The following is a 14,909-nucleotide window of genomic DNA, read 5'->3' as shown; positions in this document are numbered from 1 at the left end:
AAATATTATATTAAAACAGCGTTTCCCAAGGCCGTATTTAGGTTTGACGAGGCCCTAAGCTACTGAAGGTAATGGGACCCTTTATATGTGTTGAATACAGTATATGCTATATGGTAATTTATGGATGCAGTAGGTATCTAAAGCAGGCTTCCTCAACCTCGGCCCTTCAGATGTTTTGAGACTACGGTTCCCATCATCCCTGACCACTAGACCTGCTAGCTAGGGATCATGGGAGTTATGCTGGTTTTGCAAATTGCAGAATATGAGAGTATGCATGAGTTTGTGTGCATACTTGTTTTAAATTTGCATGCTTGAATCACAAAAGTTCATGTTGTAATAAACCCCTGCAAGTTCCTTGTAATTTTTTTTGCTGCTAGCTTAGCTATTATGTAGTTCTTTTTTTTTTTTAAAGCTATCTTAAGGGGGAAAGCATTGTATATGTACTGTATTCCATACACATTTTTCACTCCTCTGCAGCAAGAAAAGCAAGATGCTTGTGCATCATCTAGCACAGTAGTTCCTAATTAAATACTGCGGGCTCCATGTTTTTCAGAAGCCAAACCATGGACCCCCTACTTTTGAACATTTTGATATTTCTACAGTAGTTTTTGTTATGTGAATGGTGCCACACACACCCTGGGTTGGTTATGCAGACCCCCCTGGGCTCCACAGACCACCACTTACCTAGTACAGTGGTACCTCAGGTTACATACACTTCAGGTTACAGACTCTGCTAACCCAGAAATAGTACCTCGGGTTAAGAACTTTGCTTCAGGATGAGAACAGAAATCGTGCTCCAGCGGCGCGGCAGCAGCGGGAGGCCCGATTAGCTAAAATGGTGATTCAGGTTAAGAACAGTTTCAGGTTAAGAACGGAGCTCCGGAATGAATTAAGTACTTAACCTGAGGTACCACTGTATATTCTAGCTATCTAAAGTCAGGTCTGTGAGACCTCTAGCGGTGAAATGTCAGACTTCACTTTCAGCAGATTTTTGAGCTAGAGCAAGGACTCAAGTGAGACTCTTCAGTTACAGTCATACCTCATGTTACGTTCGCTTCATGTTACGTTCTTTCAGGTTACGTCCTGCAGCGACTCAGAAGTACCGGAAAGGGTTACTTCTGGGTTTCACCGCATGCGCAGAGGCGCAAAATGACATCATGCGCAGAAGCGGCAAATGGCTGCTGCGGGTTGTGCTATTTTCATGTTGCGAACGGGCCTCCTGAACGGATCCCATTTGCAGCCAGAGGTACCACTGTATATCGTTATACCTGCCTTATAAACATGCAACACCAGATGGCGCTGTAGAGTAGTGATCCATCACCAATGGGGTTTTCCTTTAAGAGCCTTTATAACATGTTCTGTGGCTGATTGTTTTTTTAAAAAAATCTGTATAGATCCAGCCCAAGTGTTCTCAAAGAATCATATAATTGTGGAGTTGGAAGGACCCCAAGGGTCATCTATAGTTCAACCCTCTACAATGCAGGAATCCCGAACGCGCAGTCCCCCATCCAGCTTGAAACCATACCCTACTCTGCTTAGCTTTGCAAATGTGGTAGCAGTTTTACCACTGCACTGCTGCACCCTACAAATTGGAATCGCAAAAGGTGGCCACGCAAGCGACTGGAAACTCCTCCTGCGCGGCATCTCCAGCTGCTCCTATCTCTTTAAGCCCTTTGACAGGAGCCAGCAGCAGTAAATCACCTGAGTGAATCCAAGCTAACTCTTTATTAGCAAAAGAGGATCTGTACAGGAGTGTTAGGCCTAATGAGCACAGCAACTCATCTCCGGCAGGTCTTGCCCCCATGACACAGTTGCCAAGAATAAACATCCCCAACTGCCCACAGTCACCTATGTCTCTGGCCTCTTCTGGGTTCCCCACCGCCACCCCAAGCAATCTGAGACTGCTCCTGCGTGTCTGCCTTTGCTCCTCCCGGTTCATACCTCTTCTGGTTCTGGAAGAACAGCAGGGAGGGGAGCTTGTCACAGCACAAGGGGGAGATACCTGCACCTCTTCACAAGCCTGACCCATCTCTGCCTCTTGACCTCCCTTCTTTCCTGCTTCTGAACTTCTCTCTGCCACAGACTCTCCCAGCTCACTAAGCCCTGTTCCTGTTAGGTTTCTGTTAAGCCACTGTGCAGTTCTTGGAGTCACAAGACTCTGTTGACATTCCAGACTGTTGGAAGTCTGACGGGAGACGGATGTTGAAGTTACTGGTTTCCTGACTCTTTGTTCTGTTGTTTTCTGTCTCACAGAGATCAGATGCATATTCTTTTCTGTCTTGCGTAATTAGAAATAAAGTAGCAATGTAGCACATATTTCTGGCTCCTGCTGCTGCTGTCTAAGTACTCTGTGAATGGAGAGCGTGCCTGAAGTCTCATTCAAAGGCTTAGGTCGTTAATCACCATCGGAGGAGAGCCTGAATGGGGTTCCGAAGATACGGCCGGAGGAGTAGCCATTGCAGCTCGGTCGTACGGAGGCTCCGACAGTTACCTCTTCAGCTTCCAACACCTCCTCCCAGTCTTTTCTTCCTTTGACCCCCATCGCCGTCCCACCACCACTCCTCAGGTTTTGAGCCTGCTTCCCTTGGTGATTCCCTAGCTGGTTCTTGTCTTTGTCCAATCAGTGCATGACACCGACACTCTCTTTACCTCTGCGCCTTCCTGCAACAATTTATTCCATCTGACTGCCCAGACTCTTCCTCTTTTCCCTGCCTCACAGAATCCCCTTCTCTTGGTTTGTTCTCCTGCCCCCTGCCTCCTTTGGACTTCTGCCTGTTCCTGACAGATGGGGAGACCTGTGTATGCTGAGTTACTTGATGGAAAGGGGGAACATAAACATAGCAAATAAAGTAACAGTTGCACTCTCACGAAAGTCGCTGAACACTATATGAATATACAAATATGTATTTGAAGTATAGTTTAATAAAAATATTTCGGACCAGTGAAAACACTTCTTTCACTTCAGTCAAAAGCATTAAAAATTAAGGCCTGTCAAATATGTACATTATCTTTAAGCAAATAAAAATATTTACAATATATGGTTTGGATACAAGTGTATGGCATACCTATCTCAACCAGCACGTTAAAATTAATATTGCACCCAGATTAGGAACTTGAAACGTGTGGCTCGCCACCTCCTTGTCTTTGGATGGAGAGAAACCAGTCTAGGAAACTAAAGTCAATCTTCTCCCACCTACTTAAAAGAAAAAGCTGTAAACCTTTGCACATTAAATAACGATAATAATGAAGAAATGTATGAATTCCATGCTCCTAAAGGATGATTTTAGACTGCATGGTTTGCAAAAAAAAAAAAAAAAAAGTGGAACTATATAGTGAATATTTAACAAGACACATTGGTGTATGCTGAAATTTTTGAAATGTAAACCATTTATATGTCCCAACACAAAAACCCTCAGAACTGTACACTAAAAATCTCAAACATATTTTTTTTACTATTAAAACATAGTGAAAAGGAGTTATCCTTGATGTGCTCAGTTCTCTTGTTCCAGTGTGTGCTTTGAACCATCACCCAGTGAAAAAAACAACATTTTATTCAGTTTAGTCTGTTTCACCCAGGACTTGTAACATGGGTCTCACTTAAGCGTGCACATTATCATGTGTGAAGAACCCATGCACACCTGGTTTTAGCCACATATACATGTGTAGTAAAATAGACCACGCACGTGCCTTTTAAGTACAATGGTGTCCACATGTTCTGCATCAGGTGTGGGGAATTACAATTCCCATCACACCCAGCAAAAATCAATGGCTAGGGATGATGGGAGTTGTAGTTCAGGAACATCTGGAGGACCAAAAGTTCCTCACACCTGTTCTACGTGGAAACAATTCCCGTAATGTGAGAATCGTTGACGTCTACCTTGCATAAAGGTTAAGCAGGTGGAAAATCAAGGAAGTATGCCAATAATGCACCCTTCACTGGTTTGATATCTTGTCCCTTTTTTCGCAAAACATGATACAAAGAACACAGAGACTTTTAAAAAGAGGAAAGGCAGTGGTATAAAACAATATACCAGAAAAGAGATTCAATTCACCAAGTCCTGCTGGTGAACAATTGGTGGTCATTTCAGTAGAGTATCCCCCAAGAAAGCCCCGATTGAGTGAATGTTGCAAACTAGCTATACCTCCTGGACCAGACCTAGAACAGAGATAGGGAACTTGTACTTCCCAGATGCTGCTGAACTACAACTCCCATCACCCCTGACTATTGGCCATTGTGGCTGCGGCTGATGGGAGTTGGAGTCTCAACAACATGCACACAGCCACAGACTCCCTATCCCCAATGCCAGATTAAGAGGCTAACCTGATTAAGATGCTTTGTATATACGTACTGACGTTTCCCCACCCAAATCCCTGAAAATTATTAAAAGCTTGCTGCCTTGGGCCACAATACCCCATGGATCGGTGAATAATGGTTCCGAATGCTTGCAAAGTAAAACTGCACCTCTCTTGTCTTAAAAGAAAAAGAGGACATCTTTGGTTAGCTAAAAATAATAATCATAGCTGAGTTAGTGGAATGAAGTGGCAAACAGAACCATTTTGCTTCTCAGCTAAGTCCATCTTTGGTGTTGAGGCACAAAACATCAGTTGAAACTGTATTTTCATGATTGCATTTTAAAAAAAGAAACATGAAGTTCTAAGTATCATTTTAAAAGAACAACAACCGTTGCAATTGTTGGTCTTTAAGCCCATAGATTTATATCCTTCAATTTCACATGAAACAAAATATACAAGGATCAAGATCTGAAAACACTGCTCAGTTCTTCAGTTCAGTTATCTCAAACGAAGTGGCTTGAGGAGGAAATCAAGCTGTCTTCATAATCTTGAATTTTTTTCCCCAAAAAAGAAAAAAGAATCCTGAGTTTTTCATAAAAAAATAAAAACTTTGTGCAATTGTTTTTCAAAGGGTGGGGGGGGGATCCACTTCCTGTAGGACACAGAAAATCATCAGCTGGCTTCTTCAGCTTGCCTGACTTCTGCTAAATTGTTGCCAAGGACCGCGGTTAACGAAGCTCTCCTTTTACGAATGATCCGCCCGGAAGCTATGAGGTCAGCGTAACCCCGCTGGTGGGAGAAGGCATAAGCAGAACGGCGGCCAGAGATCCCACGGCGGAAGACGCTTTGCCTTCGCTTCCATTTTTCCTCTTCGGCCTTGAACTTCTTGCGATTCTTCTGGACCTTTTAAAGGAGAAAGTTACACAAAAGGTTAACGAGGAAGCAGGGAAACGGACTCACTTGCTACGGATAGAAGGTTAAGTTAAATCCTGTGGACTCCTGGAAGATGCTAGGAACTTTGCATTGAGACAGACCAGTGGGCTCGTTGAGCTCAGCTCTGCTTGCCCTGTTAACGCCCTCTACATTTCTCATACGTACCTTCTCGCTTTCCGAAGGCCAAATGGTCATGCTCAAGAAACGGAGAGCGACCACCGGCAGCAAGCAAAGTGCAACGGATAGGATTATTGTCAACCAGAGATACGGTTGCCGGAGAGCGTTTGGGGCAGTACCTGTAGGAGGAAAAAGAGAGGAAAGAATAATGTACACATAGCTATGGTTGTGGTGCTCCCCTTCATGCTAATAGTATCACACAGAAAGCAAAAATGCTTGCAGTGTTATTACCGTAAGAATTAAAAAAGGTAAAGGACCCCTGACCATTAGGTCCAGTCGTGACTGACTCTGGGGTTGCGGCGCTCATCTCACTTTATTGGCCGAGGGAGCCGGCCATGTGGCCAGCATGACTAAGCCGCTTCTGGCGAACCAGAGCAGTGCACGGAAACACTGTTTACCTTCCCGCCAGAGGGGTACCTATTTATCTACTTGCACTTTGACGTGCTTTTGAACTGCTAGGTTGGCAGGAGCAGGGACCGAGCAACGGGAGCTCACCCCGTCGCGGGGATTCGAACCGCCGACCTTCTGATCAGCAAGTCCTAGGCTCTGTGGTTTAACCCACAGCGCCACCCGTGTCCCACAACGTAATAATTACTGGCTTTTTAAAAAAAGGCTTTTGTGATGGGTTTATGTTTTTAGAAGTAACTTGCAGAGCATTTATCACATGGCCTCTAGGGGCCCAAATACTATGGCTCTTTGCTGCAGCCTCCACCAACCTGGCACTCTCCAGACGCATTGGACTACAAATCCCATCAGCTCCAGGCAGCACAGGGCTGATGGGAGTTGTAGTCCAAAGCATCAGGAGGGCACCAGGTTGGTAAGGCTGAAGTGGTGTGTGTGTATAATATATAATATATGAAGCTGCCTTGCATCAAGCAAAACCATTGGTCTACCTCAAAGTTTCCCTAACTTGGGTCTCCAGCTGTTTTTGGACTGCAACTCCCATGATCCCTAGCTAGCAGGAACAGTGGTCAGGGATGATGGGAACTGTAGTCCAAAAGCAGTTGGAGACCCAAATTGCTCTACCTTGTCCAACATTATCTAGTCTCCAGCAGGTGTACCTACCAGCCCTGCTATTTGAGATCCTTTGAGATAACAGAGATTTAACCTGGGGTCTTCTGCAATGTGTGCCCTTCTACTGAGCTCTGCGGTCCCCAGCCCCCGCTCCATCTCTAAAGCCACTTTGAGGATGACTGCTTTTGTGGAAAGGTGGCAGCGGAAGAGGCAGGCAGGGAGGGGGTTATTGGTTTGTTTTCGTTCTTGCTTTTATTCTGTATTTTGTGTTTTTTATCTTCTGCTTTTATGTTGTGAAGCGCCCTGCGATCTACAGGTTAAGGGCAGTATACAAATTTAAATAAATAAAAATAAGATGGTGATGTTTTTATGATGGTTTATATGAATGCAAACAATAAATGTGATTAGAAACCAGATACAGATACAGAAATTTGATGTCCCAATACGAACTCAAATTTGAAGATTAGTAGTTATTAGCAACAGCCCCATTAAAAATTGCTAGTGTACATTGGGTTTGGTTCCCAACCAACCATGGCCTCAAATATGCCTGTGATACGTTGTCAGTTTTCTGGACTTCAACAGCTTCAGCCGTACATAAAATTCAACGAAATTGAATAAAATGGAGCCCCCTCCTTACCAGGCCCAAAGTTTAATTAAACGCTTGTTTCTCTTTTAAGATCGCCTTTGCCAAATGGTGTTGAACTTCAACTCCAATCAGCTCCAGCCAGCATGACTGGGGATGATGGGATTTTTAGTCCCAACGACATCATGGAAGGCACACCAGGATAGTGTAGACTCTTTGGGGTGCATCACATGGCATTTGTAGTCACTAATGTGGCTGCAGCTAGGGTGACTTAGTTAAGTACTGACCTGTAAACTGAAAAGCAGCAGGAAAAAGGACATGGATCCCAGCACTGTGTAGATCAAACATAATTCCGAAGTAAAGTGCAATACTCCCAAATATTGAGAAAGCATTCACAAACGTCCAGTAAGATGTATCCAACCCCATCTAGAAGCAAACAGACAGACATGCAGAAGTTAGCAAGAGGGCAGATCACGGTACAGGTGGCAGGTGTCAAAAGATTCTTTAAAACCTTGAAGACAGTTCTCCAATGGGCAAGATGAACACAAGGGAGGGGAGGACAAAGGAGGCCGGCGCCTCCATTTGCTACTTTCTCCCAGCTATGCCCAAGCTGTTCTTCAGCTTGACTTTCTGAGGAATCGCATGCTCAAGTGGACAGAGCAGGGAGCTATCCCTCAGCTCTCCTGGTCTACTGCAAGAGCAATTTCTCTCCCTCCCTCCCTCCCTCCCCCTCTCTCTCTCATTTCGTTTCCCTCATTCCATTTCCCACAGAAAATATTTTGCCTCTCCTGCTTTAAATATTTCTGGGTTTTCTTCAAAGAGAAGCAAGAATTGTTTGCGCTCAGAAGACAGCAAGAAAGAGTTATCATGAAACTCCCTCCTTACAAAAATCCAGCTATTGTCCACGCATTGTTTGCACGAAGGAGTATCAGCTAAAAACCTCCTCATTCCTGTAGGCCTTTGGAACACTGTGGAATCAGCTTTGACCTGCATAATTTACTTACGTTGTGGGTTGTGATTTTACTTTGGGTTTTTAGTGCTGGGTTTTTATGGCTGTTGTAAAAGCTGTGTCCTGGTCTCTCACGAGAGGAAGGGCAGGATTGTAAGAAAAATAAGGAACAACTGCAAAAAGCCCAAATCGCTCGGCACACTTGTACTCTTGCCAGATGCTGCTTCCAGTGATAGGGGCCATGCAGGTTTCCTGTTCCTCTTGCAAGAGTTCCAGTGGTTAAGATGCACAGATGTGAGGGTTAGATGAAGGGCAGAGTTGCTACAATACAGAGCCGTAGCAACCCTCTGGGCTCCATCTGCACCATACATTTAAAGCAGCATCATGCCACCTGAAAGAGTCATGGGCTTCACTCAAAGAACTGTAGTTTATTGAGGCTGCTGAGAATTGTCAGATTCCTATTCCCCTCACAGCGCTACAGTTCCCAGAGTGACAACTGTGAAGAGGGATTGATTCTTAAACCACTCTGGGATTTGTAGCTCTGTGAAGGGAATAGAGTTCTCCTAACACAGGTATGTCTAAAGTCTGTATTGGGGGCTTAATCCAGCCCACCGGTCAGTTGAATCCGGCCCTTGTGGCTTAACAACTTTGGTTGGCCCTTTGGTCAGCCTTCATGGTCCTTCATTTCATCAAATCTGGCCCTCTTTGAAAGAAGTTTGGACACCACTGTCCTAACAGCTCTCAACAAGCTACAGTTCCCACGATTCTTTGGGGGGGGGGGGATAAGCCAGGACAGTTTAAAGTGGTATAATACTGCTTTAAATGTATAGTGCAGACAGGGTCTCTCTCTCAGCCCTCCTCACACCCAGTCTCATATCGCATAAAACTTCTCCAGGTCTGCAAGTCTGAGAAAAGGTCATTCAGTTTCTCAGTCTCTCACCCGCACACACAATGTCTGGCTATAAATCTCCGTGTTCACAGCATCAGGGAGAGTCTGATTACCAAGCTGCCCATTTCACTGATGTGCTTTGTGTACAGCAGACAGAGGAGCTATATGAGATTCATCTACTTGCCTGAAAGTTGACTGCGATTATGAGAGAGGACGCCGCTGTGACAGCGAAGGACTGGTAATCTGAGGGTGCTTCTCCATCTTGCCCCATGGTTTGTAGGTAAGCACCGTACGGTATGAAGAAAATAACCAGTGATGATAGAGCACCGTGCAGGAGGCTTTCAAAGAACTTCCTGTAGTTGAAAAGCAAATCTCTCTGTCCCGATACGTACAAGGCAGGAAAACGTATGCTCAGCTTGTCACTCACGTCCTTAAAGAAATCATTGCAATTTTATTACTACAGCAATTTTTTTTATCTTGAAAGGTAACTATAAAATATGCACACACACCCCACAACTACTCTGTAATATTAATCAGAAACATTCAATTCCAAAACAGAAAGGCAGCCATATCTCAAAATCTCTGCATATACCTGCACTATGGTACCAGAAAATGCCCAGGTGCTCCCTTATGCTGCTTATTCAAACACTACCTCACTGTGGACATCCACACCAATGCACGGATGTCTAGAAGGTGGGCCCAGTGGCATGCTCAGCACTAAGGGGGATGTCAGCAGTATGGTTCTGCTTCTGCAGCCTTCTCAGCATGTAATATATGATGGGAGCTCCAAGGTTGCTCAAAAGCAACCTGGTGCCTAACGTAAGACACTAAGACTTTACAGGCACAGGGCTTTTATATAGTTCCCCAATAAGTCTTGAAACACAGGCATTTTTGCAGGGTTTTGCCTCGCCCCCAGAGGCACGCTCCATTGTCTCTCAAGACTGATGAATGCCAGCAACAACCTCATTCAAAGAGGAAGAGGAATCTGGAGGCTGGTTATACAAGAGTCCATTCACTGAACACCCAACCTCACCTAGAGTCACATGGGTTTTTCCTATGATAGAATCAGCAGGTCTGAAGGTGTGGCCTTGATGTGGGAGGCAGCTACAGGATTTGTGCTCCTAGTTCTACAGTATACCAATAGAGCAAACTACAGGTAAGTGGTTTTGAGCAGGATGGAGGTCGCTAACACAGAGGATTCAGGTCAGCTGTTTCCATGGCATCCAAAAGTCTGCACTGCTTTTAAAAGAAATAAATTCTGACTTTGTTGGCATACCTGGTCAAGCAACCCAACGAGGAGAACTGGCAGGCTGGAATATAATACGTTGTAGAGAGTGATAAACCAATCTTCATAAGCTGTCTGCAATAAACAATATAGTAATAATTTGGTTACATCATTTTTCTATCTCCCATGCATGTAAGTATGTATGTAAAGAGACAGAGAGAGAGAGTTAGTCAAGAGATTGTAACTAGAATTGAAAGAACAGGCATCCACAAACAGAATTAACTGCACATCTTATTTTTCTCTTCCAGTTCTCAGTTGTTGAAAAGTTACACAGCATTTCAGTTCCAATTGTAGGCTCTCTTCATAACACAATAAATTAGTTACAGGTAGGTAGTCGTGTTGGTCTGCCGTAGTCGAAACAAAATAAAAAAAATCCTTCCAGTAGCACTTTAGAGACCAACTAAGTTTGTAATTGGTATGAGCTTTCAAGCAGAGACATCACCTTGCCAACAAAGGTCCAAATAGTTAAATCTATGGTTTTCCCAGTAGTGATGTATGGAAGTGAGAGCTGGACTATAAAGAAGGCTGATCACCGAAGAATGGATGCTTTTGAATTATGCTGCTGGAGGAGACTCTTGGGAGTCCCATGGACTGCAAGAAGATCAAACCTCTCCATTCTGAAGGAAATCAGCCCTGAGTGCTCACTGGAAGGACAGATCGTGAAGCTGAGGCTCCAATACTTTGGCCACCTCATGAGAAGAGAAGACTCCCTGGAAAAGACCCTGATGTTGGGAAAGATGGAGGGCACAAGGAGAAGGGGACGGCAGAAGACGAGATGGTTGGACGGTGTTCTCGAAGCTACCAACATGAGTCTGACCAAACTGTGGGAGGCCGTGGAAGACAGGAGTGCCTGGTGTGCTCTGGTCCATGGGGTCACAAAGAGTCAGACACGACTAAACAACTAAACAGCAACAACAAAGGTGCTACTGGAAGGATTTTTTTTATTTTGTTTCGACAATAAATTAGGTCACCAGGAACTGTTTTGACTGGAATAGCACTTAAACATTCAGCACAATTCTAGAAAATTCATTTTGGACTAAAACTTCATGAATATTATTTGGTACTGATGTTCCTGCCTCTTAGACTATGAGCTAACTTGGACATTTATGATCACCCCACCCCACCCCCTCTTCTCTCTCTTACCTGGGCAGAATAGCCATTGAAGAAGGAGTACCAAAAGTGGACTAAGGTAAATGCAAAGTTTTTGTAGAAGAAGTACCGAAGGAACTTGCACATCCTTATGTACGACCATCGGCCGTGAACAAGCAACAACCTTTGGAGGAATCTGAACTGGCCAAAAGAGTAGTCGCTGGACATGACTGCTTGCATCCCTTCTTGTCCACTTATGCCAACACCAATATGGGCCGCTAGAACAACAACAATGAAAACACACAGTTGAGAGCTCCTTCCACAAAAAGCAGTCACCAAGGAAGGGAGGGAGTTGAGGGCCCGGCTTGTACAGACTGCTAGCCAATGATTAACATTAACCAAGCTTTATCAGCTAACAACAAACCACCAGTTTAGAGTGTGGCTTGTTCATGGTCAATAAACCTTTGTTAAGCCCCTGAATCGGGTCTGGATGATCCAGTTAACCATTTACTTTAGGATTATATGTAATCCAGGTCTAAGCACCATAGAGGCTTTTAATAAATCAATCATATCTGTATTTTCACCTGCTGTGTACAAAGATTAAAAACAAACATTTTCACTGCATGTGAGGCTATGCTGTCCATTATTTCCTGCTTTCCCAACATTAAATTCTGACATGAGTGTACAGTGGTACCTCAGGTTAAGTACTTAATTTGTTCCAGAGGTCTGTTCTTAACCTGAAACTGTTCTTAACCTGAAGCACCACTTTAGCTAATGGGGCCTCCTGCTACTGCCGTGCCGCCAGAGCACGATTTCTGTTCTCATCCTGAAGCAAAGTTCTTAACCCGAGGTACTATTTCTGGGTTAGCGGAGTCTGTAACCTGAAGCATATGTAACCCAAGGTACCACTGTACTGTGTCATCTAAAAAGTTCAGAATTCTCATAAATAGTAGAAAGGAAAAAGTAGACCCAGAAAATAAGGAATGTGGGTGGCAGACTGGGTCAAGAAAAAGAATTTGCAGCATTAAAACATTACTACCGCAAGAATAAAAGATGGGACATACCATTGCCCAAATGCATTTGGGTGCATTCCTCCCCACCCCCAGCAAGTTAAATTGAAAAACAATGGAGGTGAGGATAGCCTTCCTGTCTTCTGTCTTAACTGTACCAGTGCAGCCCTGTTCCATATGTTTACTGTGGCCTTTCCAGGCTACTGATTGACAGGCATCTGTCGGAAACTGTTAAAATTACATTTTGTACAGACTGTTAATACCGCTGGTATTCTTTTACTGTTGTTACTGGATTTTTATTGGATTTTATTGTAACCCGCCTTGGTTGTTTTCACAACAGGAGACATATAAACATTTAAATAAACAAATGTGTTTTGGCAAAAAAATAATAATGCGTGCACCACTTACTTTTTATCATATTTACGTCGTTGGCACCATCCCCGATGGCCAAGGTGATGGCTTTCTTGTACTTCTTCACCAGGTCAACCACCATGGCTTTCTGCTTGGGCGTCACTCTGCAGCAAATCACTGCGCTGCACTCGCAAGCCAAGTCAACAAAGTTCTGCTGCTGCTGCTCCTTGACCAGCTCAGCTCTCCTTTTGCTCTCCATCTGCTTTTGCTTTTCTTCTGCTGTCCTTGGAAACTTCAGCTTCAAGAGTTTCTTCCTCTTCTTTTTCTTCTCCAGGAGAATTTCATTCTGTAAGAAATAATTGTTCTCGGTAAACTTCCAGTTGCTATAAAAATTAGGAGTGTGCACAGGCTCTCTGTAGGGGCTGAATAAAGAGGCAAATACAACTGGACCTAATGGTCAGGGGTCCCTTTACCTTTACCTTTACCTTTACCACCGTGCAAGTCAGATCAGGTCTACCAGTAAGACACAGAGCCCTCTGCATTCCTGCTTTGCTGTGCCAATACAGCTCTACACTTTCCTATATACAGTGGCACCTCGGGTTACATATACTTCAGGTTACAGACGCTTCTGGTTACAGACTCCGTTAACCCAGAAATAGTACCTTGGGTTAAGAACTTTGCTTCAGGATGAGAACAGAAATTGTGCTCCGGCAGTGCAGCGGCAGCGGGAGGCCCCATTAGCTAAAGTGGTGCTTCAGGTTAAGGACAGTTTCAGGTTAAGAACGGACCTCCGGAACGAATTAAGTACTTAACCTGAGGTACCTTTATGTCTGACTAGGTCTATGCGCTTTGCAAGAAGTGAGGCTGTAATAAATGTTACCTATAGAGCACTGAAGAGTTCTGGATTGTTATTTTTTGTTAGAACACAGCAGAGGAGTTTGGTGTTGTTGTTGTTTTAAAAAGAAAGGTTAAAAGCATCATTTAACTTTTTTAAATTAAATTTTAAAAATTTTAAAAAATAAAATTTAATTTTTTAAAAATAAAAATTCTGCACTTCTCTTCTTTAGCAACTGCTTCCCCCCTCCCGAACTTCAGAAATCCACATGTAGAATTCTAGACAGCCTCATACTGTAAGGCTTGTCATAGACCTGTAAAGTCTTTCCTGTAAAGGCTGATTGGGAAGGCTGAAAATGTGCTTTGTTTTTTTTTTAATGTCGCAGCAAGAATATATACTTTGCCATCTCTTAATTATTTTGAGCTAAGAAATCAACCAACTCACATTTTCCCCCTCCTTTCCTGTAAAGGCTGATTGGGAAGGCTGAAAATGTGTTGTTGTTTTTTTTAATGTCGCAGCAAGAATTTATACTTTGCCATCTCTTAATTATTTTGAGCTAAGAAATCAACCAACTCACATTTTCCCCCTCCTCATTCCTTTTACTTCCTCCACAAAAAGTCCCTAGACCTATTTGACTGCAATTTGGGAGGCTTGGAGACCTTTGAAGTGGTCCGATAAATTTCATCCACTGTGGTTGAAAGATTATTGCAAAGTAATTCAGAAGTCTAAATACAAGCAGCAAATGCACAGAGCAACTCAAAATCTGATCAGAATTTGGAAACACCACAACAGAGATAGAAAGTGAATCTGGGGTCCTGTGCACACCACCCCCTATAAAAATGGCATGTTGAGGTTTCCCCCCTTTTGTCTGCAATGACTTGACACATCTAAAGTCATACATCATCAGTAAAATTGCCTTCAGGTTGCTTATGGAGTATTTGGCTTAGTAGCCACATTGGTTCTGTACTGCAAGTTGTGTCTGAAAGGGGCTTATAAACATCTCTGTGGATCAGTTGCAAAGACCTTCTGCAATGCCATTCACCATCAGATATATCTTCTAATAGTACACAATCATTAACAGCCTTATTCAGTAAAATATCCTTATGGAAAATGCTGCCTGCTGTCAGTGGTATGTGTGTTTGTCCCAAAGGATGATTGATCTGATCCTGTACACCTGTTACACTTATTCAAATGGCCAAATATCTCACTGAGCAGGGTAAACAAGCTAGATAAACAGAAAGCAAATATTCTAACTCCATGACTCCACAGGAAGCATGAAAGGCAAAAAGCTTTGACCCATTAAAAAAGGAGTAACTTTATGAATATTCTCCAATTTCCTGAATATGAAGACAGTTTTAGTTCCATATGGGTGTTGGTGGCTTTGCAAGACCATGTGTTTACCTGCCTTGATTTGTTAAATTCTTAGCATTTTATTTTTTGCTGTTTGGGTATGGAAAACTCTCACATCAAAGTAATCAGTGCACCTCTAATGCATACTTAC

General features: G+C 43.5%; 2 protein-coding genes across 2 annotated transcripts in view; both read right to left on the bottom strand.

Moving 5' to 3' along the window:
* Nucleotides 1-2,902: 2,902 nt before the first annotated feature.
* LOC309352846 (phospholipid-transporting ATPase IC-like) lies at nt 2,903-7,452 on the bottom strand. Its single transcript, XM_081881725.1, has 3 exons — nt 7,288-7,452; nt 5,392-5,522; nt 2,903-5,196 (listed from the first exon to the last, which is right to left on the bottom strand). Exons 1-3 carry the CDS (start codon nt 7,424-7,426, stop codon nt 4,966-4,968), a joined length of 501 nt encoding a protein of 166 aa, XP_081737851.1. The 5' UTR covers nt 7,427-7,452; the 3' UTR covers nt 2,903-4,965.
* Nucleotides 7,453-8,995: 1,543 nt separating this feature from the next.
* The window catches only part of ATP8B1 (ATPase phospholipid transporting 8B1), a 65,382-nt gene continuing 59,468 nt past the window's right edge, over nt 8,996-14,909 (bottom strand). The window contains exons 22-25 of the mRNA XM_081881392.1: nt 12,631-12,919; nt 11,267-11,490; nt 10,115-10,198; nt 8,996-9,268 (exon numbers count right to left, since the gene is read on the bottom strand). Coding sequence (XP_081737518.1) covers nt 9,011-9,268; nt 10,115-10,198; nt 11,267-11,490; nt 12,631-12,919 — 855 coding nt within the window. The 3' untranslated portion in view covers nt 8,996-9,010. The remainder of the gene's footprint in view (nt 9,269-10,114; nt 10,199-11,266; nt 11,491-12,630; nt 12,920-14,909) is intronic.

The sequence above is a fragment of the Podarcis erhardii genome (genome assembly GCF_964252035.2).
Source record: "Podarcis erhardii genome assembly, chromosome: 11".
NCBI lineage: Eukaryota > Metazoa > Chordata > Lepidosauria > Squamata > Lacertidae > Podarcis > Podarcis erhardii.
Note: the sequence above shows the minus strand (reverse complement) of the source record. Positions and strands in the feature narration are given on the sequence as shown.

What these genes read in the sequence shown, in the direction of transcription:
- LOC309352846 (XM_081881725.1), bottom strand. Translation starts at nt 7,426, where the DNA reads ATGGGGTTGGATACATCTTACTGGACGTTTGTGAATGCTTTCTCAATA. An exon ending in TGCTGCTTTTCAGTTTACAG is followed by an intron (nt 5,523 to 7,287) that starts GTCAGTACTTAA and finishes TTCCTCCTACAG; the next exon opens with GTACTGCCCCAAACGCTCTC. An exon ending in GGCCTTCGGAAAGCGAGAAG is followed by an intron (nt 5,197 to 5,391) that starts GTACGTATGAGA and finishes CTCCTTTAAAAG; the next exon opens with GTCCAGAAGAATCGCAAGAA.